Genomic DNA, 27279 nt, shown 5'->3' with positions numbered 1-27279 from the left:
ATCTTTAACTCACAGACTAAGAGGTCTGACTCTATTAAATACGTATATGTTTAATAAATTGCACCCGTCGACTTATTTTTGTTTTGTTTTCTAGCCATGACAGACCCTACAGCTATCGAAGTAGTGACTAAAGCTTGCTTAGATAAAGACGAGACCACACTAAGGTGTACGAGGATGGTCATAGGCAACGGATTAATTTTTGCTCCAGGTAAAATAGTTGCAGGTAGAATTAGCAATGTACAAATTGCAGAACATTCCCAAAAAGCGGAAACGTTCTCGAGAATGTTCTCAGAACATTCCTGCAACATGGAAATGATTGTTCCGCCATCTTGGATTTTTTCAAAAAAAATTTTTTTTTTCATAGGAATCTAGAGGCCTCTATCTCCCGCCATGCCAAATCTCAGCGCGCTCGGACCAACTTGAAAAAATTAAAAAAAAGTCGGCCATTTAGATTTTTTTAAATTCAGTTTGTTTTATCTTGGGGCCCTCTATGACATTTGGTTGAGCACCTTCCACCTATCACGCACCGTTTAAAAGTTGCCATACAAAATAAAAGTGGCCAGTTTTCCCACAATTGTAGCATTTTTCAAAAAAATAATTTCGTACGTATCTAGGGGACCCCGAGTTTTCGTGGCCAAAATTTCAGCGCACTAGGACAAACTTGAATAAATTAAAAAAAAGTTGGCCATAGGTATTGAAAAAAAAAATGGCGGCGTCAAAAACTGCCATGGTCCCTCTATGACAGTTGGTCGAGCAACTCGAGCACCCCCCACCTAGGTCTGACCGTTTGGCCGGGCCGTCATACATTTTTCTGACCGGAAGCGGTAGACCAAAAGTTGGAATTTTCTGGGGGGACTACACCTAAACTATCGTGAATATTCATGGTATAAACTACGATAAATAAATAAATTCTCGTTCTCGAGAACATTCTCAGAAGTTACCGAGAAATTCTCATGTGGAAAGTTTCGCAACTTTGAAAAGTTCTCGTGAGTGCATTGCTAGGTAGAATAAGATCAACTATATTTTTATCTACGTACCTAATTCAATTTCTCCTTGCTTTTGGGCCATGGGCCATATCTGTTTAAGTTCGACATCAATTTGTTATTTGCAGTAAACATTTGGCACCGTCGTCGCAAAATTATGGCACCTTTCTTTAACCTAAAGAACCTGCACCACATAGTACCTTTGTTCAACGAAAAGAGTTCCATTATGGTCGATCTGATGCGCGCCGAAGTCGGAGCCGGAGAATTCCCTATCTGGAAATACATGACGACCTACTCTTTTGACACGGTTTGCGGTAATATCCATATCTACAGGGTACCTATATACATATGACAGGGTTGGACCTCGCACGTTGTGCATCAGCATTGCGATACAGCGAGGAAATGCCGCCAGCATCCATGGTACAATGCCTCAAGGGCCTATTTTAGATTAAAGCTAGTTATTAATTTATTTTAGTACTGTATATATCTTGTTTGTAAATAAATGACAGGGTTGAAAGATAGTTAACTGGTTATAAAATGGTTATAAAAGAGTTTAAAAACTGATTTTACACACACCGCTTGCTTGACGCGTCCGTGCGCGGCTACCTACAACATTTTAGAGCACGTCTCGTACACGCAGCCGGCGTGGCCTGCCCTTTACACGCTCGTGCATTCACAACTTGAGGGCTGGACGATAAATGACTTAAGCCAGAGAATAGATTACCTTACTGTGTGTGCTTGCAAAATCGGCTTGTCATTAAGTCACTGTTTTGTCTTTAGTGAGCTTACCACTCTATCTGTCAACTCTGTGTTCACATCAAAACAAAAATTTCCTAGCAAAAAAGTAGTGGTACTTGAAAAGGTACCATTTTTTACACTTCAGCTACCCCACATTAGCGTTTCTCGAGCGTCAGTGTCTAGTCAACTCTATGGCTGCTGCTGCAACTGCGCAGAAATGCCATTTTCCGTAGTCTCGTAAGACCCAAGCCAATTTTTGCGCTTTTGAATTTGGAACTTTCTTTTACATATTTCTATAAGAGTGCATAACTCGAATTTAATTTGTAAGTACTTGCACAAGTACGCGGGGACTTACTTACGAGGATAGAGTTGACTAGACTAGACCCTTAGGTATGAATACAATCGCATAATTCATCATCATCATCATCATCATCTCAGCCATAAGACGTCCACTGCTGAACATAGGCCTCCCCCTTTTTTGGGGGGTGAATGCCATAATCGCCACGCTTGGCAGGCGGTTTGGCGATCGCAGTCGAGTACACCGAATTTGAGGGACGCTGCTGCCCGTCCACCAGTGGTCTTGGACGTAGTTTAAGGACATACCCGGGTCCAGAATTCCATAATTCCGGGTCGCATAATTACGCAATCGAAATTTGTAAATAACGTATAGTAGCTAAACCCCGGTAAAAATATTTTAATAACATTTCAGAAACCGCAGGGGGGCATAAAATGAATTCTCAAGAGAACCCAGCCGACCGCATCTTTCTCGACTCGATAAACGAAGTAGCAGAAATGGTGACGAAGCGCGTGCTACTACCGTGGCTTCACTCCGACTTCATCTACAAGAAACTGCCTGAGTACAAGAAGTTTTTATTTCATAAGCATCGGGCTTATGATTATATAGATGAGGTGAGTGTGGCCTGCAAGTGCTGCTTGATACTTAATAAGAAGCGCATTTGGTACGGTGCAGGAGAAAGTATGAAAATTCGATGCTAGTGTTCCATGTGCCCTGGAGTGGTTTTACTGACATTCCTGATTCCTGGCCTTCTATTTAAATTTAGGCAAAAAAGAAACGAAAAATGGCAGATTAAATGTTGAAAGTACTTACATACTCGTACTGATAATGAACACAGTGACATTTCGTTTTTTTTGTCAGTTATCAGTTTGTCCGTCCGTACCTATACCCGTTTCGTTATTTCCCTGGTCTTGGAGACGCTCCAAAATGACCGAATTACTCAAGTCAACTTTATTAATTTTCAGATTATACAAGAGAAACGCAAGCAATTTGCAACTGACGGGTTAAAATACAGTAAGTCATAGCAATGTGTGAAGCGTAGATAATACTTATTGTACCTACTTAGGTAATTAAAAACTGTAGGTACTAAAATAAGGACGACCTCGTCTTATCATATAGGTAACTTGTATGGGTATGGGTAGGTATCGCATATTGGCACCAGAGTTGACGTCAGACCGTTAGTGCATCAGCCATTCGCAAAATTGCAATTCGTACTTTATCTAGCTCCTCTCCTGCCTTAAGTACCTCAACTCTCTTGCCGCCATCTTTGATCCAACCGGATATTAGCAATAATAATACAAAAAAACTACAAGAAATAAAAAACATCGACTGACACAGCTTTGCTATCAGCAAAAATGTAGCTACTCATCCACCATATTTAATTTTACATCAGACCTGCTAACACGAGTTGCATTCTCGCGTGCGCCTCCATACATCTTGCGCGACTTCAACAAGTAGGTATCCGGATGGATTCGCGCGAGAGAACGCACAAATAGGAGTTATAGGTAGGTACTTCTTCCCTTTCTTTCCACGAAACCTTCATTTGTTTTAGAAAACAACAATAGCAACGGTTTGATAAATTTTCTTGAGACGATAATACAAACTTCCGGTGGACTGGAGAAAGGATATTCGGACATAGAAATTCGCGAAGAGATCATCGTCATGGCCGTAGCCGGGAATGATACGTCTGCCGTGGGCGCTTCGTTTACCGCCGTCTTGCTGTCCCGATATCCTGATGTGCAAGCCAAAGTGCACCAAGAGTAAGCAGTTTTATGAATAACGCTTATTTTTAGGTTAAAGACTGCAATCCTCAAGACTCGTAAGTCTTGATGACTAGACTATATTTGAGAATTGTATTTATTTATTTTACGCGTATGGATGTAAGAAATCATCTTTGCCGCCTTTGAGGCGTTAAGCCTCGAGAGTCTTAAAGGTTCGAGTCTTTAAAAAGCGAAATGAGCGTTATTCAAAAACACTAGTTAAGGGTAGGTAAGTCATCTTGTTCTTCTTTCGCATGTGAACTAGTGTGCAGGGGTCAAATGACTAAAATCGAAGTTTTCCCTTTGTCGATGTTTTGCCATTTCTGTCATACGGTGTGTAGCTTTCAAGAGATCTTCTTCAGTGCACATTGTGCAAGAGCATTACCACATGTGTTGAGTTGTTTGGAGGACATCGCACACAGAGGGCATATATTTGTAGTCCGATTCCCCACCTCTTGACCGACCAACTCGTCCTAAGTCTGTTAGCAATTTTATTTAGGAGCGTTATGCTTGAAATTATTCCAGACTGCAAGAAGTATTCGGAGACTCTGACCGTGCGGTGACTCCAGAAGACTTGCCCCGGCTGAAGTACCTGGAGGCTGTTATCAAGGAGAGCTTGCGCCTGTACCCACCGGTGCCGATAGTGGCGAGGGAAGTCCGTAACGATGTTGCGCTACGTAAGATATTTGAAACTTCATACACTTTTGGAATACCGACCAAAGTTTTAACCATATCGAGTCTAGAAGTTATAAGTGGGTATATATCCTGACTTGAGATTGACTCAACATGTTGTGAATGTTGTCAACACGACAAGTAACAATTCAGGCAATAATATCACTATATTTTTTCTGTAGCATCAGGCATAACCTTGGTAGACGGGACGTCCATCCTGATCCACATCTGGGGCACGCACCGCGACCCGTCGTACTGGGGCGCGGACGCCGAGCTGTTCCGTCCGGAGCGGTTCCTTGAGGGCCCGCTGCGGCACCCTGCCATCCCATACAACCATTTCCAGTCGCCGTTACGACGCGGTGTAGACACATCTTGTGTCGACACCGTCTGTTTCGGTCACAATTCCAGTCGCAGAGTCGTCGCCGTGTCGACACAGTTACCAGAAATGGGGAAGGGTCGACACATGACACAAAGTGACATAAAGTGTGGTCGCCGTGTGCACACATTGTTTCGGGTTTGCGACTACTTTATGCCAAAATCATTCGTTCATTCGTTCATTTTGTTCCTGTCAAATGGAAACTGTCAGATGGAAAAATAGTTAAATAAAAATAAGTGACATTAATACGCCATCTCTAAAACGGATTACAAGACGTAATTATATATTGTTTGCATTTATATTACAATAGGACTTAAATTATTATGGGGAATTAAACTGCTCGAGTGATTTGATAAACTAAGTGTAATATAATCAACGCGCCACCACATTGTTTTAGTTTAGCCGGAAATGAAATTGTTTACTTCTCAGTGCTTGTGTTCATAAATATATTATTTGATGCATTTTTAGTACTTCGATGCGTATACTATACTTAAATAACAGAAATAACGCTTTACATACTACGAAACTTGTTAATTATGATGTATAAATATGGTTTAAGGCTGAGAAATATTGCAGTCACAAAGTAGTCGCAAATGTTTCGACTTTGTGTCGACTCTGTGTAGACACATGACACGCGCTGTCAAAAGTAATAACAAAGTTACTGGATTTGCAAAATGGCTCCTTGTGTTCATTTGTTTTCAGATATTCTCAAAGTGTAAAAATGCCGTGGTCAGAGATGGGACTTAATAGATTAACTGTTTATTCGACTAATTAATGGAATAAAAAAAGTTAATCCTCAAATTTTCACGATTAGTTTAGTCGACCTAACATAGATTGAAATTGAATTAATCTGAACATTAATCGAATAAATTATCGATTAAATCTCGGTTGGAAGTTGACAGGGGGCCATTTTTGTACGTAAAAATAATAGAAATGTCTTGCATGCAGATGGTAGCCAAACACTTTGTCATAAAAGTCGAGATGGGTGTCGATTTATAGGTTTTAGGGAGTGCGGATTTCGAAAATGATGACCATTTTGGAATCCAAAATGGCGGCCATGCACTGTGTCATAAAAGTCGTCATGGATGTCGTTTTATACGTTTTAGGGGGCCCCAATTTTGAAAATGATGACCATTTTGGAATCCAAAATGGCGGCCATGCACTATGCCATAAAAGTGGTCAGGGGTGTCGTTTTATAGGTTTTAGGAGGCGCAGATTTAGAAAATGATTACCATTTTGAAATCCAAAATGGCGGCCATGCACTATGTAATAAAAGTCGTCATGGGTGTCGTTTTATAGGTTTTGGGGGGCGCAGATTTAGAAAATGATGACCATTTTGGATTCCAAAATGGTGGCCATGCACTATGTCATAAAAGTCGTCATGGGTTTTATAGGTTTGGGTTTTATGAGTTTTATAGGTTTTAAGGGGCGCAGATTTCGAAAACGATGACCAATTTGGATTTCAAGATGGCGGCCATGCACTATGTCATAAAAGTCGTCATGGATGTCGTTTTATAGGTTTTAGGGGGCCCCGCTTTCGAAAATGATGACCATTTTGGAATCCAGAATGGCGTCCATGCACTATGTCATAAAAGTCGTCATGGGTGTCGTTTTATAGGTTTTGGGGGGCGCAGATTTCGAAAACGATAACCATTTTCGATTCCAAAATGGCGGCCATGCACTATGTCATAAAAGTCGTCATGGATGTCGTTTTATGGGTTTTAGGGGGCCCCGATTTAGAAAATGATGACCATTTTGAAATCCAAAATGGCGGCCATGCACTATGTCATAAAAGTCGTCATGGGTGTCGTTTTATAGGTTTTGGGGGGCGCAGATTTCGAAAACGATAACCATTTTCGATTCCAAAATGGCGGCCATGCACTATGTCATAAAAGTCGTCATGGATGTCGTTTTATAGGTTTTGGGGGGCGCAGATTTAGAAAATGATGACCATTTTGGATTCCAAAATGGTGGCCATGCACTATGTCATAAAAGTCGTCATGCGTGTCGTTTTATAGGTTTTAGGGGGCGCAGATTTCGAAAACGATGACCATTTTGGATTCCAAAATGGCGGCCATGCACTATGTTATAAAAGTCGTCATGGATGTCGTTTTATAGGTTTTAGGGGGCCCCGCTTTCGAAAATGATGACCATTTTGGAATCCAGAATGGCGGCCATGCACTATGTCATGAAAGTTAACATGGGTGTCGTTTTATAGGTTTTGGGGGGCGCAGATTTCGAAAACGATAACCATTTTCGATTCCAAAATGGCGGCCATGCACTATGTCATAAAAGTCGTCATGGATGTCGTTTTATAGGTTTTAGGGGGCCCCGATTTAGAAAATGATGACCATTTTGAAATCCAAAATGGCGGCCATGCACTGTCATAAAAGTTGTCATGGGTGTCGTTTTATAGGTTTTGGGGGGCGCAGATTTAGAAAATGATGACCATTTTGGATTCCAAAATGGTGGCCATGCACTATGTCATACAAGTCGTCATGGGTGTCGTTTTATAGGTTTTGGGGGAGCGCAGATTTCGAAAACGATGACCATTTTGGATTCCAAGATGGCGGCCATGCACTATGTCATAAAAGTCGTCATGGATGTCGTTTTGTAGGTTTTAGGGGACGCAGATTTCGAAAATGATGGCCAAATTGGAATCCAAAATGGCGGCCACGCACTATGTCATAAAAGTTGTCATGGGTGTCGTTTTATAGGTTTTAGGGGGCCCTGATTTCGAAAATGATGACCATTTTGGAATCCAAAATGGCGGCCATGCAGTATGTCATTAAAGTCGTCATGGCTGTCATTTTATAGGTTTTAGGGAGCGCAGATTTCGAAAATAATAACTATTTTGGAATCGAAGATGGCGGCCATGCACTATGTTAAAAGTCGACATGGATGTCGTTTTGTTGGTCATGGTCATCATTTTCGAAATCTGCTCTTCCTAACACCTATAAATCAACATCTATGACGGCTTATATGACAAAGTGCACGGCAGACATCTTGGAATCCAAAATGGTCATCATTTTCGAATTCTGCACTCCCTAAAACCTATAAAACGATATCCATGACGACTTTTATGACAAAGTGCACGGCACACATCTTGGATTCCAAACTGGTCATCATTTTCGAAATCGGGACTTCCTAAAACCTATAAAACGATATCCATGACGACTTTTATGACAAAATACGTAGCGGCCATCTTGGATTATAAAATGATCATCGTTTTCGAATTCTGCACTCCCTAAAACCTATAAATCGACATCCGTGACGACGCAAGTTATCTTTATTTTCAGATCTAACAAATTGCTACAGAATACAAAGTACAAAAAAAGAAGCGAGGAGGTAATGAAACAAGCAAAAATACAGATGATTCCTCGACGCAATTGGATGCTTCTTAAATTGTGTCCAGATTTTTTTGTCATAAAAGTTTTTATTTTTCACGTATTACTCTCACAAGTTCCGTGACATTTCGACCTTGTAATTTTTTAAGTAAATGTTTTTGTTTATCTGTGAGGATCTCACTAGAATAATATAATCTAGGTATGTTTATATTTGATAATTGAAATAGTAACGCATAAAAAAAAATATATTTGTGTCTTATATTCCTGCCGAAGACTTTTATTTTTCCTTTTCCTTCTACACAAGTTTGGTCAAGTAATAAGAATTTAGGGCTCTCAATTTTATTTTGACTTCAACAACAGTAAAGCTACGAGGCCATGTTTGGTATCGTTTTCGTATAAATTCGCAGTACCAAATTTAGTTATGGTATCACTTCTTCTTCTTCCTCGCGTTATCCCGGCATTTCGCCACGGCTCATGAGAGCCTGGGGTCCGCTTGACAACTAATCCCATGATTTGACGTAGGCACTAGTTTTTACGAAAGCGACTGCCATCTGACCTTCCAACCCAGAGGGTAAACTAGGCCTTATTGGGATTAGTCCGGTTTCCTCACGATGTTTTCCTTCACCGAAAAGCGACTGGTAAATATCAAATGATATTTCGTACATAAGTTCCGAAAAACTCATTGGTACGAGCCGGGGTTTGAACCCGCGACCTCTAGATTGCAAGTCGCACGCACTCACCGCTTAGTTATGGTATCACATTGACACCATTCCAAAGTAAAAACATATAAACTTACTTTCTTTTAAACTCCTCTTCACGCTTAAACTGCTGAACAGTTTTAATTTAAATTTAGTACACATATATTTTGAGTCCCGAGACAGGACATAATAAGTTATCTCAAAAATCATCCTTCAAAGGTGTGAAATGAGGTGTAGGGGGGAATTCAGAATTGACTTCTTGAAGTTAATACTGTTTAAGTTTAGGTTTGAAGTCATGTTTTTTTTATAATTTTTAACTAAATCAAAGATGTAGACCATCCCAAATTTAATATAAATCGGTTCAGCGGTTATTGATTTCCCGTACAAATTTCCACGCCACTTTTCACACCTTCAAAAGATGATTTTGGTTATAAGATCTATCCTATGTCCTGTTCCGGGACGCAAACTATTTCTATACCAAATTTTAACGAAATCGGTTCAGCGGTTAAGCGTCAAGAGGAGTTTAAAAAAAACCGACCAAGTGCGAGTCGGACTCGCGTATTAAGGGTTCCGTACATTAAGTCCGACTCGCGCTTGACTGCACATTTCTAATAGGTTTTCCTGTCATCTATAGGTAAAGAACTATTTTGTGTATTCAGACAGACATACAGACGCACGAGTGATCCTATAAGGATTCCGTTTTTTGCTTTTGAGGTACGGAACCCTAAAAAGATTTTTTTAATTTTGTGGAATGGTTTCAATGTGATACCTTAAATGGATTCAGCAACCCAGATTTATACGAAAACGATACCATACACGGCCTAGCACCTTCACTGATGTAGATATATCAAGATAAAATCGAGAGCCCTAAATAAACTTTCAAGAGCGGATATCTCAAAAACTATTCAACATATCGAAAAAATTGACTGAATAAACTTGTAACAAATTAAATTAACTTTCATTTTGTATAAGTGGCCATGTCGCTAAGATGCATAGTTTCCGAGATATAATCGAAAAACTGGAAAATGGGACATTCAAAGCCCCCTCTCTTCCCCCCGCTCAAGGGCTACGGGACGGCCGGGGACTTTTGATATGTTCACCTCCTAACTTGTCCAAACCAAGTTACAGAGTCAAAAATTGTGTTCCGAGCATTTCCCTCTACAACTTTTTTGAGCATTCGTTGGCTGACCTAAGTAGCTTATTGCATTTCTTTAAAAACTTTTCTGTAAAAGGTTGACGGGTGTTGGGTGTTTATATGGTTTTAGTCGATTATTATCATTTGCATCGCCCATGATGACTTACTAGAATTACTTACGAGCACACGAGACTCTAATAGTAGTTTGACAAACCTTGGTTTTCAAGAGGTATTTTATATTGACATTTGCTGTCACAAATTTGCTGTCAGATTTAGTCGCAAACCGCACGCAAAGTGCACACAAATGTGTCGACACCTTGTTACGGAAAAGTGTACACACGGCGACGACACTTTGTTTCGAAACAATTCTAGACACATTGTGTGGACTCTGTTACGACACATCTGACATTTAGTTACCACTTTGATGATTCTGCGACTGGAATGGTTATATGGGATGTTCATACCCTTCAGCTACTCTATCAGGGGATGCATTGGTAATTTTTTATAAAAAATGTAGCATTAGGCACAACTTTGGTGGAAGGGACGTCCACCTCACCATCCTGATCCACATCTGGGGCACGGACGCTGAGCTGTGAGGCTACCGCGAAAACCGAAATTAGCAAATTGCGGGGATCTTTCTCTTTTACTCCAATGAAGGCGTAATTAGTGACAGAGAAAGATGCCCGCAATTTGCGAACGTCGATTTACGCGGATATAGCTCTGTTCCGTCCGGAGCGCTTCCCTGATTGCTCGTTGCGGCAACCTATCATGTTGCAGCTATTCTGTCAGAGGTGAGATAATACACTGGTAGCCCAAATGGTAGGTATTATGAGAATCTCCTATCACAGCCAGGGTCTCAGTATAACAGGAGTGGTTTCATAAAGCTGTTCATATGAGATCACAACTTTTTTGATAAGTGTGGACAAGTGTTCAGGACGGAGCTGTCAGGGCGGACCACTGCGGCAACCTCGCCCTGTCCAAATAGGTATCTTTAGCTAATCTGAAGAACCCTTATAGATTTGCCATGTTACACCGTCTGTCCATCGCGGCTTTGCTCCGTGATCGTTAGGCTAGAAAGCTGCAATTTGGCATGGATACATAGATCCTGCATGGCGACAGAACGGTAAAATATAATCTGACATGCGTCATGCGAAGTACGAGTAGAGTATGATGCTGGACACAGGCGGCGTCAACCAGCTACCTACCAAAGACCTATTACAAGCATTGTTTCAGGTGCTACCTACGCGATGCTGTCCGCCAAGACGGCGCTGGCCAATCTGCTCCGACGCTACCGGCTGCTGCCACCGGCCGGCGCACGCGCAGAGGACCTGACGCGCCCGCTGCCCGTCAAGTACAACATCATGATGAAGGCCTCGGATGACTTCCTTATAAGAGTCGAAGAGAGGAAAAAATAGAATATGAACGTTTTACAGTTTTTACCAGAGTTCACGAGGAGCCGATATCGCACGCACAGTATCTCTACCTACTCAGTTACCGGATTCGAGCCATGTACGATTCACAAACATCAACTGGAATGTACCCTGGCTAGCCACGGAAAATGTCAACGATTTCAAGAGCAAACTAAGTAAACTAACTAGACAAGTTTCGGTTTGCTAGCTGTCTACTCTCTGTCTATCAGACTCGAGTTCCGAATGTGTTCATGTCGCTCGTAAACACGAGGAAATTGAGTCACTGCGCCTTTTCCTCTGCCTTTCTTGCAACTCTTTTATACATATGTATAAGATGTAAGCTTTTATTCAAGTTATATTAATGTTTTATTTAAGTGAAACGGTAATTTTGGTCGGACCAGCTTTAAAATCTGCAAAAGTTTTTCAAGTTACAAGTAATATTAACCAGTTCTCGATGTCCGATTGAGTCTATATTTTATCTAATCTCATAAGTATGTAGGTAGAAGTAGGTAGGTACAGAATTATACCTATAGATGGCAGATGCGCGTTTTGTTAACAACGACAATGTAAAATAACTCATCCCGTCTTTACTCAACAATCTTTAAAAAAAATTGAGCTCAATGTGGGACTAGGTCTATGTGTGTTGTGAGCATATATATTTAAAAAAAATTCTCAGTTCAACCACCTTAAAAAATATCTGTTTCGCCCTATGGGACTGATAGAGAATGCATTAATACCTCAAGTCCGCCATTTGTACTTATTTTTATTTTGGAATAAAGTTTTAATAAATATTTAGGCAAGTATATTTATTCATGACCTGGACTATCCATCTAGGTACCAATTCGGTTAAGAGAAACATCGTGAGATTCGTAAAGGAAATGGACCAGGACAATTCATACCTTAATGTACCTTAATGTACGATTTTGTAAATATTTTGCATGTTGATGTTAAGTCGACTGAATACTGTGTCTATGTTACGTATTTAAGCAAATAAATATTTTCTATTCTATTCTATTCTATTATATTCAGGTATGTATACCTACCCAAACTAACCTAACAATTATATCCATGATATTAAGTTGCCAAACAGATCTTGCACACTTGCACAGCACAAGGATGCAACCGGGAAAGTGGTAAGTTGAAGACGAGTATGCGACCTTAAACTTTAAGACCCAAATTTGGGACGGCGGCATATGACACGGAACAAGGCCAAGACGCCTTACAGGAAGTTCTTCCGAGATAACCTTTCTCCGACTTCCGCATGGAAACCGCTAATTAAAGAAGTGCACGGTACCTACTGTAACTCTGTAAGTAGGTACAGTCGCCATCAGATATATCGGACCGGCCAAGGTGTTCACAATATCTGAACACGCACTCTAACGCCTTGACAAAAGAGGCGTGTTCAGATATTTGTGAGCAACTTAGCCGCTCCGATATATATGATGGCGACTGTACCTCAAAGGGAAAAACGGATAAAGAATGGCTCACGTTAGACCGGGCCGGAGCTTTCGGCGCTTCATTTTCTATGAAAAGCACCCCGTGATCACCAATCAGCTGTCATTGAAAATTACATGTCGGACGCCTCGACGTCGGACGTTTTTACACTAGCGTTTTATATTAGGTACTGTCAAAAAACGAAGACTCATGATTTTTGTGTTTACATTAGTGTTTGTCGAGTTCAGTACGGTAAGGATCACACGAAGGCCAATGATTCATAATTCATAATTCATATATTTATTGCATCCATGGTAAGTACACAGGTGTTACATAGGTAATAGTTGTTTCACATGGGCCCTGGGAGGGCACGGCAATATGATAGTGAATGCTTCCCGATTAGCTACCGATATGTATGACTCCAATATATGTTCAACGAAAATTAATAGTTTTGGAAAAATCATTGCTCCCCAAGTAAAAAAATCTTCGTAACCACCACAAAACAAACAAAGAAAATAAAATAATGGCAATAATAAGATTATTTCTAACCATTTAAAACAATCCTCACGCTGAGTTGTCATGACAATAGAGGTACATGATAAATAGTATCATTTACCCTTAAACGCTACACTTAGGTATAAAGTAATTTCATAAAAATAAATGAATGCCCTAAAGGCCTACACGGAAGTGTGGACGGGCAGTTTTGAAGATCCAAGAATGTAAAGGTCCACTTTAACAAATAAATAAAACTTTTTTGTCGTGATATTATTTCGGTAGCTAGCCGGGCACAAGCGAGTTGTTGTTGTCTAAACCAGTCACCGAGAGATCGATTATTTAAAGCATAATAGCTACGACTTGGTGGTTACAGTTACAGTAACTCTGGTTGAAGCTATGGGAATAGCAGTAGGTATGTCATACCTAGCACTTGTAAGCTGAGATCGTCTGCCCGGTCAGTCAGTGCGGTGACACGCGGTGGGACGGTTGACACAGATATTTCAATTGACACTTATCGTAAACATAAAACATCGCGATTTTACTTTTAGTTTTACTATTGTTTCCTTTTAGTTTATTTGTTGTCGAGTTAAAGTGATTTTTAAGTAAAGTAAGTATTTTTTAATTAATTTTTTAAGCGATAAAATTTTTGATTCTTAATCACATTTCAATTGTCTCGATAAATTTCGCAACTTGAGAACCTGACCTTATTGTGACTTACGGAATTTTTGCACACACAGCGTTTTGATGCGAATTAATATTATTATGCAGTTTATTACGTTAAGAGTCCTAGGTCTAAATACTCAAATAAACAATAGGTAAGTAGGTACCTACTTAATAGCTACTTACTTACCTAGTAATAAATGTTTACTTCAGTCCATCGATCAATTTGATAAATTACAAAATCTATTCAATCTGAAAATTGAGCCGAATCATTAAACAACTAAGTAACTAGAGTCCATTTAATTTTACTTTGCACCGACTTGAACAGAACAAAGTGAGGGAGTGTCATTAAATTATGAACATCATATTTTCATAGAAATTTGACTGACATAACATTCCAACACTTTGTCATTGCAAATGGCATGCAGAAATAGCGTGGTCTGACTCTACAACTTGTTTGACCTCAATATCTGACCGATTATAACAAAAAGGGAGTTCGATTAGTCAGAATCACGTGTTACGAAATCTAATCCAATGTCGAATACAAATTATCCATATGGGTGAGGTAACATGCCAAATTATGGTCTTTATTTTGACATAATATCTAATATTTTATGAGATTTGATTTTTAATACACCACCCACACATAATCATGTACTGAATCAATCATGAAAATTCTTTGTCTGATTATATGTTTACCTACCTAGGTCTGTAGGTAGGTAAGCAATAGGCATTCTAGATGCTCCAGATTCTTTATTAAATCTTGTGAAATCAGGTGTTAGTTCCTATTGGAGTTGAAATGTACAGGAAAATACTCACAAAAATGTTTATGACATTAGGTATCAATAAAATTAAAGTTATACAAAATTAAAATAGGTACTTCGAAAAATGTAAAACCTAATACCTACGAGGATAAACTATTTTCACTCCCGACACGGATGGATGATCGGATCGGACTAATAACTAAGTAAAATAACTTTCTACCGACTTTCTCTCAAAAGTTTCGCTTGACAGATGCCGCAGCAGACTCCTGATTTTGGCCACGACGTGACTTCCATCAGGGAATGGCTGACCAAGGAGCCACATCTGCCCCAAGACTTCAGTGAGTACATACTATGTTATGCACTGGGCAACAGGTATTTATATACAGGGTGTTACTGACCATGGGGCTTTAAATCCAGGGCTCGATTCTACTCGCTCAACTGAGCTACTTTTATTATGGCACCAACCCCGAAACCCCGAAATTTTTTTTACTTTTTCATACATTTTGGCTGATTAGATGTCGACGTTTTCTATGGAAAAGCCAAAAATATTTCCCCGATTTTAGGGTTGGTCAATAGTAAAAGTAGCTCAGTTTAGCGAGTAAAATCAAGCCCTGGAATTAAAGCCCCATGGTCAGACACATACTGTATAAGTACTTACGTAATATTATTATTTTGAACTTATAGTTATGACAAACGAGCTAAATATTTTTTCTTTATTTTTAATCTTCTTGGCAAAGTGCAAGAACAGGTTCATTTAAGTGCGAAGTCAGGAGTCGACCATATTTTATTCGCAAAGAAACCTTTGTCCTGTGATTGTCATGCAATAAAACCTTCAAAAAATGAAATAAACAAAGGTTTGATTGAAGAGATGTAAAAAAACTGCAGTAATCATAAATAAAGATATCTAACTTGATTCTGTTTTTAACACTATCGCTGTGAATTAAGTCACATATCTATTAGGTATTGTTGTTAAATATCACTACTGTTTAAATAGTGATATTTAACAAATATAAATAACTTTTCGAACGAGCGAGCGAAGCGAAGCGAAGTTCTTACATTCGACTTCGGACACGCGGCCGGCTAGCGGCACGTCCCGGCATTTCGATGTTTTTAAGCTGAACTGTCAGAAGATAGTTTGATACTCAAGAACTTAAGTAAATTTGTCCTAATTTAAATGAAATTGGGTAAACGTGTAGTTGAGGGCAGTATTTTAGTCATTAAATTATGAGCAGGCTTTATCGACAGGTTATTAAGCTAGAAGAGCTTAAAATGCTAAAAAGCTATTTGTGAGGGGTCATGCATTTCTGGTCATCTTTTTTGTAAGAAAGTATGGTCGAGTTTGGTATCAAATGAAAGCGCTCGGCTTGCACTTTTATAATATCGTCTTTAAATTTACCATTTTGGAATAATTAGCAAGATAAAAATAAACATAGTATAGGTATTTGACATTTGGCAAGAAACTATGGAAGGTAGAGGTTCTACACTCCATAGGTACAAGAAACAATACGGCTTACCACAGATACAGTTTATTTTAATCTCTATGGTGAATCAGTTATAGGCTCCACAGAGCTTACAATTATAGTTTGTCAAAGGACTGTCTCGTTTCGAACACAGACAGAGAGAATGATACTATCTTTGTCTTACACCAGTACTAGCACCCGAAAGAAAAGGACGAGTATAGTTTTTTTGTTCTTATTTACTGACAAATTTGATTTGACAACTATATTCGCACACGTTTTCAATCCATTGTCGACTTTAGCCTCGCTACAAGGCCACAGACGTTCGGAATGGGGTTGGCAACTGTCAAAGGTTTGCATAGATGGCGCCATCATAGCTTGCCTCTTTGTCTATGAGATTTGGCTTAAATGACTGGCATACAGGACATAAATATTCATTACAAACAAAACATTGACACAATTCTAGGGATTGACAGGGCAAGCTATGCTGGCGCCATCTTCAAAATACTTCGACCGGCCAACCCCATTTTCCGAACGGAATGACATTTGTAGAGCGATGTCCCGTTCCTACCTGTCATTCCGTACGGAAACTGAATGAAAATTCCGAACGTCTGCGGCCAAGGTAAGTGTGCAACAAAATAAAGATGAAGATGGCGGCCATGCACTATGTCATAAAAATCGTCACGGATGTCGTTTTTTATGTTTTGGGGGGTGCAGATTTCGATGATGATGATTATTTTGAAATCCAACATGGCGGCCATGCACTATATCATAAAAGTCGTCATGGATGTCGTTTTATAGGTTTTAGGGGGCCCCGATTTCAAAAATGATGACCATTTTGGAATCCAAAATGGCGGCCATGCACCATGTCATAAAAGTCGTTATGGGTGTCGTTTTATAGGTTTTAGGGGGCCACAGATTTCGAAAATGATGACCATTTCGGATTCCAAAATGGCGGTCATGCATTACGTTATAAAAGTCGTCATATATGTTGTTTTATAGGTTTTAGGGGGCGCGGATTTCGAAAATGATGACCATTTTGGATTCCAAAATGGCGGCCATGCACTATGTCATAAAAGTCGTCATGGATGTCGTTTTACAGGTTTTGGGGGGCGCAGATTTCGAAAATGATGACCATTTTGGATTCCAAAATGGCGGCCATGCACTATGTCATAAAAGTCATCATGGATGTCGTTTTATCGGTTTTGGGGGGCGCAGATTTCGATAATGATGACCTTTTCGAATTCCAAAATGGCGGCCATGCACTATGTCATAAAAGTCATCATGGATGTCGTTTTATAGGTTTTGGAGGGCGCAGATTTCGAAAATGATGACCATTTTAGATTGCAAAATGGCGGCCATGCACTATGTCATAAAAGTCGTCATGGGTGTCGTTTTATAGGTTTTAGGGGGCACAGATTTCGAAAATGATGACCATTTTGGATTCCAAAATGGCGGCCATGCACTATGTCATAAAAGTCGTCATGGATGTCGTTTTACAGGTTTTGGGGGGCGCAGATTTCGAAAATGATGACCATTTTGGATTCCAAAATGGCGGCCATGCACTATGTCATAAAAGTCGTCATGGATGTCGTTTTACAGGTTTTGGGGGGCGCAGATTTCGAAAATGATGACCATTTTGGATTCCAAAATGACGGCCATGCACTATGTCATAAAAGTCGTCATGGGTGTCGTTTTATAGGTTTTAGGGGGCATAGATTTCGAAAATGATGACCATTTTGGATTCCGAAATGGCGGCCATGCACTATGTCATAAGGATGTCGTTTTATAGGTTTTGGGGGGCGCAGATTTCGTAAATGATGATTATTTTGGAATCCAAGATGGCGGCCATGCACTTTGTCATAAAAGTCGTCATGGATATCGTGTTATAGGTTTTAGGGGGCGCAGATTTCGAAAATGATGACTATTTTGGAATCCGAGATGGTGCCCATGCACTATGTCATAAAAGTCGTCATGGATGTCACTTTGTAGGTTTTAGGGGGCCCTGATTTCGAAAATGATGATCATTTTAGAATCCAAAATGACGGCCATGCAGTATGTCATAAAAGTCGTCATGGATGTCGTTTTATTGGTCATGATCATCATTTTCGAAATCTACACACCTGTTTCAAATAAGGTATAGGTAGATGCATCCTAGTAAGTCAACAACATCTATATCTACTATCGAATTGTACTATGCCCATCTCGGACTAAGTAGCACTGCATTCAATTGATCTTTTTGGCGAACCGCGAGTTCACAGTTCGGGGCGAACTACTAGTAATATACATACGTTGCTGTTCGCTAGGGACCTAAATAATTTACCTACCTATTTAATAAAAATTACTCAACAACAGAATAAATAGGTGTCAATTTTGTACATAAGCAGTTATGTAGCTATTTGCCGATCTTTTTGATTAACTATTTACGTAGAAGTAGAAGGTACGTGTAGGTAGGTACCTATATAAATTATTAGGTTTCACATTTCCATATTCCATAAGTGCTGTGTCAAAATAATTACAAGGCATTACTTGAGTTTTTTTACCTATTTCATTATATACATTACTTATTTAAATTATTTTATGTTAACTGGTTTCCGAGTCGAACACATATCAAAACAAGTTTTTGTATTTCGTTTGTATAAGGACAGGTTACAGTTAAGTATGAGACAGAAACTTGCCCATTATCATAACGTCGTGTTAATTTATTCTTTAGGTATATTTGATACGGAAGTAGGTAACATATATTTGATAACAAAGAAATAACACCAAAAAGGTGTTATTTTTAACTATAAATAAATACAGTACATGTACATGTATTAATAGCGAGCGGCGACAAGAAATCATATACAATACAAGGCGTTACGGACGTTAAAATAAAAAAAAAACTAGTGGCACCCGTTTAGAGTAGAAATGAATTAAAAAATGCTGGGGATTTGTGTGTTAAACAATTGTCACTCAACTCAGGTATAATTAAATATATTCGATGAGAATTAAGGTAGAACCAGGGGGCCGATTTTTGAAATTCGACCACTCGATTTCGTGTATTTCGTTATATGATATCTCCACTACTAGGCGTTTAAATTCTACTAATAGAATTGAAATCGAGTGGTCAATACCAATAGATTCCAAATTTCGATCGTTCGTATTTCAAAAATTAGCATTTCGCCGTTTTCCACCGATTTTCGAGTGACGAAATCGAGTGATCGAAATTCAAAAATCGGCCCCCAGGCGTGGCTCACTCCGCGAGTTCGTCGTTTTGCAACAGGTAAGTAGCTAAAAGTACATCCGTTCCACACCAATTTTGGTGGCTAGCCATAAGCCGCGCATGGCGCTGTCGCCACCTCTAGCGGCCATATACTTATATCTGTCCTGATCGTAACAGACGCGTTTTGTTAGAGAGTGAGCCTTCTGTACCTAGTACTGTTATTTATTCTGTGGTACAACATATAAATTGAATAAAATGTACAACATTATAAGAAATATTAAATTACATAAATTACTAAAAGACATAAATAGGAATATAAAACTAAAACTAACTACAATTAAAATAATTAAAACTAAAAATTAAAAAAACCTATCAAAATTTGGTGCCCTCGGGAGGGTGCCCAACACGCAGGCAGCGTTCCCGCGCTGGATTGCGATGGCAATTCGCTGTGCGAGAAAGCTGCCCGCGCGGGGGTCACCCGTTGCCTCCCTCAACCTTTTCCCAAGCTCCTTAAGGAGCATGTGTGCGCCTCTGCCCCACGAACCAAGTGTCTCGACGCCAAATGCAACGAATTCGTATTGGGCGCCGAGACAGCTGTACTTGGCTACCTTTAGACGCTCCCGGGTGTCCGCCGCCGCGCCAGCACGCCTGCTGGTCGATGGGACGTAGGACGCCGCTAGCGTGTCAGCGCAAGTGGCGTCCCATACCAACGCACGACCCATCTTCCAGGGAATCAGTGACATCCCGTCTAGCGATGTGACGAGTCCACTTTTTTTCGATTCGAATCATTCGAATCGATTCGGCCACTGATCCGAGTTGAAATTCGAACTGACTCGACTCGACGGTTTGCGTGGTTCGCGACAAGGTCACGGGCCGCGGAGCCGCAAACGAGTCAAGCGGCATTTGTTGTAAACAGAACCTTCAGGACACCGAATTAAGGTTTATTTTTCAATGGCCATACTACCAGTGAACTCGACTCGGGATGGCGAATCAAGCGGCAGTTGTTGTAAAAAGAACCTTCGGGCTACGGAATTAAGGTTTATTTTTGAATGGTCATAGTACCAGTCAACTCGGATTGAAACGGCGAATCAAGCGGCAGTTGTTGTAAAAAGAACCTTCGGGCTATCGAATTAAGGTTTATTTTTGAATGGCGTAGCGTTGACTCGGCTCGGAGAGTTGGTGAATTGGCGATTCATTCGCCGAGTCAGCGGATCGGATACCAAGTTACTAGTCAGTTTAGTGGCCGAGTTGATTCGGATTGCCAATAGTCTTGATTCGAATCAACTCATCTGTAGGTTGATTCGGATTATTCGAATCAGATAACTCGACTCGCCCATCGCTAATTCCCGTCAGGGCGCTTACCGTCGTTCCGCACTAATTGAATAAAATAGGTACCTACGTCAAGTGTAATAATGAAATGGCTTAGAAATAAAAATTCTAGATTAAAATATTCTTGCCTTATACAGATTGCCGTAGGGACCTTAGCTATCCGTAATCCTTTATCTGTGAAAAGGTTGGTTAGTTCCCGATTCGCTAGATTCTCGTATCGTCGAATTCCTGTTTTTCCGGATTTACTTTAGTACCTACCTACCTCACAATCGGAATATACGAGAATCCGACGAAACAAGAATCCGGCGAATCGAAAACTAACCGAAAGGTTGCAACCTAGAACCTCTGACCCCTGAATTACGATGAATAGATTTAAAAAAACTTAAATAAAACAACAATTACAGGTGACCTGATGATCAGAAAATTCCTACACAGCTGCTACGGCAGTCTGGAGCGCACCAAGAAATGCATCGACCGCTTCTGCACCACGCGGGGAGTCATGAGCGAGATATACACCGATAGGGACCCCTGCTCTAACAAGCTGAAGACCGCCTTCGATATCACGTAAGTTAAACTAGCACTACTACTACTAACAATAGGTACTAGTATTGATGATGATGATGATGATCCTTCCGGCCGATTTCGACCATGGCGACCACTTCGACTCCTAGTTAGCTCGGCGCTCGTGCGCCCAAATATGGCTGACATAGCCGATCTTGGAAGTGAACCAACTACTACTAGGTACTTAGGTAGGTAGGTACTTGGGTACTAGTATTAATTCTATTACTAGTATGTGGTTGAATCATGAAGTTAGTTCAAAGTTGGCATGATAGATTAAAAGTATCTGGAGTTTTCAATTTCCTCTTTCGAAATTGTACCTGATTCAAAAATAATGATTCAAAGTCTCAAATCTCACAAGTCAATTACAGGTCCTACATTAAATTTCATATGTGAAAATGTGAAGAAGGCATATATTATTAGATTTATTAGTGTATATTTGGGCGAGTACCTATAAAAGAGTCGCATGCCACTTAAGGATGATTCATGCTACACCGGGCCGAGGCATCCGACATGTCATTTTTTATGACGGGGGGTTGGTCTAGCGTGAGCCAACCTTTATCCGGGGAGCTTAGCTTTTGATCGAAAATTATTTTGAATCACCTATACACTTTATTGTTCGACTATATCGTAATAACAATGGACGATTATTATTAATGTATCAAATCTATAATACGTAAGCAAATAATGTTTGAACAAATATGGCTTACATTTCAATAAAAACAATACAATACTTTGGCACTATAACTGACTTAATTACTTGATGACCGACGTTTGGCTTGAGCATTATTTGAGGTGACTCAGTTGAAAAATAATTATTTTACAATACGGATTAACAATTTAGAAAAATTTAGGCTCTTAGAGTCCGTCAAATCAATGAAACAAATTTCGGCTATCTATCATAATGTGCATATTTACTAACGGGGTGGTTTTATCTGCCTTAAATATCCCCACATTCAATCTTTATTTAGCTAAACAGGCAAATATTTATAAATGACTTACGATAGCCTAATTAAAAGATAGCTATAGCGTATTTAAAGTTTTTAAATTAAAATTTACAATATGTATATTTTTAAGCATTTTGTGTAAATTGAACTCTTGACACACGACAAAATACTGAATTACCTTCGTGTCAATCATACTTATGAGTCTTATACCTTGACAGCATATCATGCGTAATTTTTAATAGTAAAAAAAGTTAATACATACATAACAACAATTAATTCAGATAAAGTAAAACAATTAATTCAGTTAAAGTAGAGCAAAGTAAAAGGTTTGGGGTGATGTTGTATACGATTACGCGACTTAAAATACTATCCATTGTTAAAAAAAATTTCGGCATCGAAATTAGAGAAGCATGAAGTGTCTAATTTAATACTATATTTCTATAGAATTAACTAATTTCTATAGAAATAAACTAGTGCAAACATATTTTTTTTACATTTTTAATATAGGCACCGAAAACACTTATTTGGACAAAGCATTACAGAACACTGTTTTCTAATTTTGCCCAGGGGATGAAATTTAGATGTAACCTAATAAATTCTCCGTAATGGTTCACTTTATTTAAGCATAGTTTTTTATATTATTATTTATATAATTTCGTTTTTGGCCCCACGTCCGGGCTCCTCTGCCAGGAGGCCGGGCACGGCAGTAGACGACGCCCAAATTACCAAAGTGTCGCAAATACGCATTCTTGAAACCGAATTATGCATTTGAGGCACTTGCAATTGAAACTCTCGGTTCTTGGTCGTCAGACACCAAAAAACTAGTAAAAGAAATTTCTACCAAATTAGTCTGGGTGTCTGGCGACCTACGAGCTGCCCCTTTTTTGCACAGAAACTTAACATTGTGCAGAAGGAGAACGCGGCCAGCGTCCTGGGAACAATGCCTCAGGCTAATTTAGGACTAGATTTATGATTTAGTTATTTTGTTATTTAATCTCTGTTTTATTAATATGCAATAAATAAATACTTATTTTACATAAACAATATACTAATATTTAAAAGTCTATTTAATTCGTTGTGCACTGTCAAAATTAATTTAATAAAGTTTACAGTTTTATCTGTAACATGTATACTTATAACATAAGAATATAAAAATAATTTCGCAGACGGATAATCATTGACATTGACTTGTAGTTGACCTCACACTGATGCCAACCTTCGGCCCAGCCGGAAGGGGCGGACCGTCTCATCGGAAGAGGTTAAACTGGCATTTTTGAGGCCACCCTTAATCTTAATCTGACCTCGGCCATGTTTGTTGAAATCGATCGACTATTGGCCTCTCCAAACGTGTCCGATATTTGCATGCGATTTGTAATACAATGCGACATTTGATCGATGAGGTTGGCCGGTGGTATTTAGCAGATGGCGCCAGTATAGCTTGCCCTGTCAATCCCCAGAATTAGGTACATTTTAGTTTTTTTATTGCCCTGGAATCCAGGGTGGATGCCAGCCCTTTGAGCCACTCTCATAGAAAAAGGGGCAAGCTATGATGGCGCCATCTATGCAAACCTTTGACAGTTGCCAACCCCATTGTTGGTTGAATTCGTTGCTCCTAACTTAGCCAACAACTATCTAAAATCGTTCGTCATTTGTTGCGACTGTTGCGAGGTTTGTAGAAGCCTTGTATTTTATTACATCGCAATGTTTGTTACTTTCGTTTCCTTTATTTTCTAATTAACGTTCTCTCGGAAACCTATATTTGGTGAAATGGAACTGCTGATGTAGAACATAAAATTTTATTCGAGGACCATAACTAAATATCCGCAACGCGGGCTTTGTCAGGTGAACACAAACTCGCCATCAGCTACAGACGCACAAAACAATGCCTACACTACAGCGGTAAAATCTGCAACACGCTTCGTCAACTTACTCTAAAGCATACATTAAAAACCCTACCAATAAAAAACACCCTCTAACTCGCCGCCAGCATTCAGTGTAGGTAGGTACTTACATATAAAGTAATTTCATACTGTTTTGTGAAGACTACAATAGGTACTTTTTTGTTAGAAGGTTATTTACATTAAGTGTTTCTTACCTCAGCGCATTTCAATTTATTTTTATTTAAGCACATTATTGCACAATATAAGAATGTATAAATAGCGGACTTAATGCCATATTAACATTCTTTACCTACCAGTCATCAATGTTATCATCCATTGGGAGAAGCAGACTAATATAGTTAAGACTCATTTGAGTGTTCCCCTCCACGGAAATCTTTAGTAAAAGGCGAAAGATTTATTCGTTTTGAAGGGAAACCAGAGTAATAATTAGTATCCAAATTCATAACAACTAGCGGCAGACCTCTGAGAAACAATTGACGTATACGACTTATACGAGTAAAGGTGTGATAATGATAATTAAGTAGCAAAGATGTCAGGTAGGTACATTAGCGGATGAAACTACTCGTCAAAAATATCTTTACATATAGAGATACATTTCTATATGTGACAGATGACTTTGTTGTACCTACGCGAACTGTAGAGATAACTAACAACTTTATTTGTAAAACGGATTGATCGAAGGCGGCTGATACTTTTGGAGCGTTCTTTTATCCCCTTTGATGATTACTAGCTGTACTTAGCAGAATCTCAATAAAAGTAGTGTATGACCGCAGTTTGGCAGGTTTCGGCATAAAAATCATGTTTCGGCCGAAAGTTCTGTTTCGGCCAAATAACTGCCGAAACTTGTGACATTGCACTTTCGGGTCGCGTTCGGCTAGTTTTCTAAGTACAGTGATAGGTGAATTGTATTTACTTTTCTTTCTTAATAAGAGTGGGCGTGGTCCGAAGCGCACTTGGCCAGTTTTTTTATATCACTTACACGAATTTTAGGTGTTTCATTGATCTTATGTCTAAGAAAATTCGAAGACAAACGAAAAAATTGTTTATAAAGTTATGACTTATAACTTCATTCGAAACTGAATCTAAACATTTCCAGTTTCGGCCGGACACTAAATAAAACTTAATATACGGCGTATAAAGACCAAGATGTAAATGCGCAAAGGACCTAGCTAAATAATATCACATCATCATGCGAATTAAAAATAGATCCTTAAATATTGGTAAAGTCAAGTGAATCGACGTCGCACATTTTATCCGTATTTACAATATTAAGTTTTAATATTGACTGTAATGTCAGTAAAAATTATACGTAATCGTAGTTCAGGTTACCGTAACAGGTAATCGTAGGTTAGGTTTATACTTACCGTAAAACGGAGTGAGTAGGTTTCGCGGGGAGAGGTGGATTATGAATGGGGAGAGAAGGTTTGAGAAGGGATTTTAAGGGTACTGCTACAAAAATAATGTATTCCAATTTAAAATGGGGCTATAGTAATACGCATAATAAAAAAAAATCGATCCAACAATCTTTCAAAATCACCTTTGTATGAAAACCCCTCTCACCCCAAATACGAGGCACTACGGGGTGAGGTGGGTTTTCCTCTTTATCGTCAAAGTTATGAAATGGAACTACCCAAAATAAAATAAAAACTAAAATACAAACGTCCGGAACACTTATTATATACACCATTCAGTTTTCATATGTAAAAATAAAATGTTATCGTGGTTTGAATTTCAGTTTTGACACTACTCACCCCATTTTACGGTACTACTTAAATTTATATCGCAAAGCGTTGTCAATAGCAAACCAGTGGTCTATTCCTTGCGCTTGACAAGCGCGGGCGAATTGCAGCTCGATTCAGAATAGTAATTCGTTACGGTTTAGATCTCATTTTGTTACGACCTTGAGGATCCCACACGCTGATTGGTGCATACGAAACGAAGTGAAAGTCGTGCGTGAGTTGCGAGCCAATCACCAAGACGATCGTCAAGGTCATATATTATCAAAACCAATTCAAAACCATAACAAATTGTTAGATTGGAATTGGCCTCCTGATCGTCCAGTTTAAGAGTGTGCATTAAAAATACCTCAACGGGTTTAGGAACAGAATTTATCAGATCTCTGACAGAAGCCGAAACGCCATTAGTGAAAATTCCCTTGATAGAAAAAATCCTAAATTAGGTACCTAATTTTTCTCAAATTTATAGTGCATTAGCTTATATTATAGTGCAGATCTATATATATAAATGCAAGTGTCCTGACTGACTGACTGACTGACTGACTGATTCATCAACGCAGAGCCGAAACTACAAAAGCCAGAAAGTTGAAATTTGCACACCAGATTGCATTTATAAAGTGTACAAGAGATAAGAAGCGATTTTGAGAAATTAAACCCCTAAGGGGTTAAAAAGGGGATGAAAGTTTGTATGGGGTTAAAGTTTTCTTTTAAGCTAGGAATTTGAAACTTCGCAAAAAGATATATTATTAAAATACAAGAAAACTAATTTAAGCATTTTTGAAAATTCATCCTCTAAGGTGGTGAAAAAGGGGTTGAAAGTTTGTATGGATATCAAAAAAAATTTCAAGTGGTGGACTTGAATCTTTGTATTTAGGGATATTATTAGAAGACAGGAAAAGTAATTTCAGCGTTTTGTAAAATTCATCCCCTAACAGGGTTAAAAAGGGGTTAAAAATTTTAATCCATTACAAATGCTTTGAAACTTCGTAGAAAGGCATAATAGCCTATTACAAAAAAAGTGATTGCAACGTTTTTGGAAATTCAACCCCTAAGGGGGTTAAAAAGGGGATGAAAGTTCGTCTTTGGGTGCAAATTTTATTTTAAGTTAGGAACTTGAAACTTTGTAAAAAAGTATCAAATTCAAATACAAGAAAACTAATTTCAGCGTTTTAGAAAATTCATCCCCCAAGGTGGTGAAAAAGGGGTTGAATTTTTCGATCGCGGGACTTGAATCTTTGTATTTGGGGTTATTATTAAAAGACAATAAAAGTCATTACAGCGTTTTGTAAAATTCATCCCCTAACAGGGTTTGTATGGGGTTAAAGTTTTCTTTTGAGCTACGAATTTGAAATTTCTTTAAAAGATATATTATTAAAATAC

General features: G+C 39.0%; 2 protein-coding genes and 1 non-coding gene across 3 annotated transcripts in view; 2 read left to right on the top strand and 1 right to left on the bottom strand.

The window, feature by feature from the left end:
• Positions 1-104: 104 nt before the first annotated feature.
• Positions 105-12203, top strand: LOC134669272 (cytochrome P450 4C1-like). Its single transcript, XM_063526776.1, has 9 exons — positions 105-208; positions 1112-1297; positions 2431-2630; positions 2982-3030; positions 3569-3776; positions 4302-4453; positions 4631-4769; positions 10458-10498; positions 11238-12203. Exons 1-9 carry the CDS (start codon positions 175-177, stop codon positions 11417-11419), a joined length of 1191 nt encoding a protein of 396 aa, XP_063382846.1. The 5' UTR covers positions 105-174; the 3' UTR covers positions 11420-12203.
• A 1616-nt stretch (positions 12204-13819) lies between these two features.
• Positions 13820-27279, top strand: part of LOC134669697 (alpha-tocopherol transfer protein-like) — a 34502-nt gene continuing 21042 nt past the window's right edge. Inside the window, exons 1-3 of the mRNA XM_063527375.1 lie at positions 13820-13949; positions 15017-15104; positions 21162-21321. Coding sequence (XP_063383445.1) covers positions 15017-15104; positions 21162-21321 — 248 coding nt within the window. The 5' untranslated portion in view covers positions 13820-13949. The remainder of the gene's footprint in view (positions 13950-15016; positions 15105-21161; positions 21322-27279) is intronic.
• On the bottom strand, positions 24471-24586 carry LOC134669739 (U5 spliceosomal RNA). Its single transcript, XR_010098968.1, has one exon. It is a non-coding gene; the product is annotated as a U5 spliceosomal RNA (small nuclear RNA).

The sequence above is a fragment of the Cydia fagiglandana genome, chromosome 12, assembly GCF_963556715.1.
Source record: "Cydia fagiglandana chromosome 12, ilCydFagi1.1, whole genome shotgun sequence".
In the NCBI taxonomy this organism is placed as follows: Eukaryota; Metazoa; Arthropoda; class Insecta; order Lepidoptera; family Tortricidae; genus Cydia; species Cydia fagiglandana.
Note: the sequence above shows the minus strand (reverse complement) of the source record. Positions and strands in the feature narration are given on the sequence as shown.

What these genes read in the sequence shown, in the direction of transcription:
- LOC134669272 (XM_063526776.1), top strand. Translation starts at nt 175, where the DNA reads ATGGTCATAGGCAACGGATTAATTTTTGCTCCAG. An exon ending in CCGTAACGATGTTGCGCTAC is followed by an intron (nt 4,454 to 4,630) that starts GTAAGATATTTG and finishes TTTTTTCTGTAG; the next exon opens with CATCAGGCATAACCTTGGTA. An exon ending in CTCTATCAGGGGATGCATTG is followed by an intron (nt 10,499 to 11,237) that starts GTAATTTTTTAT and finishes GCATTGTTTCAG; the next exon opens with GTGCTACCTACGCGATGCTG.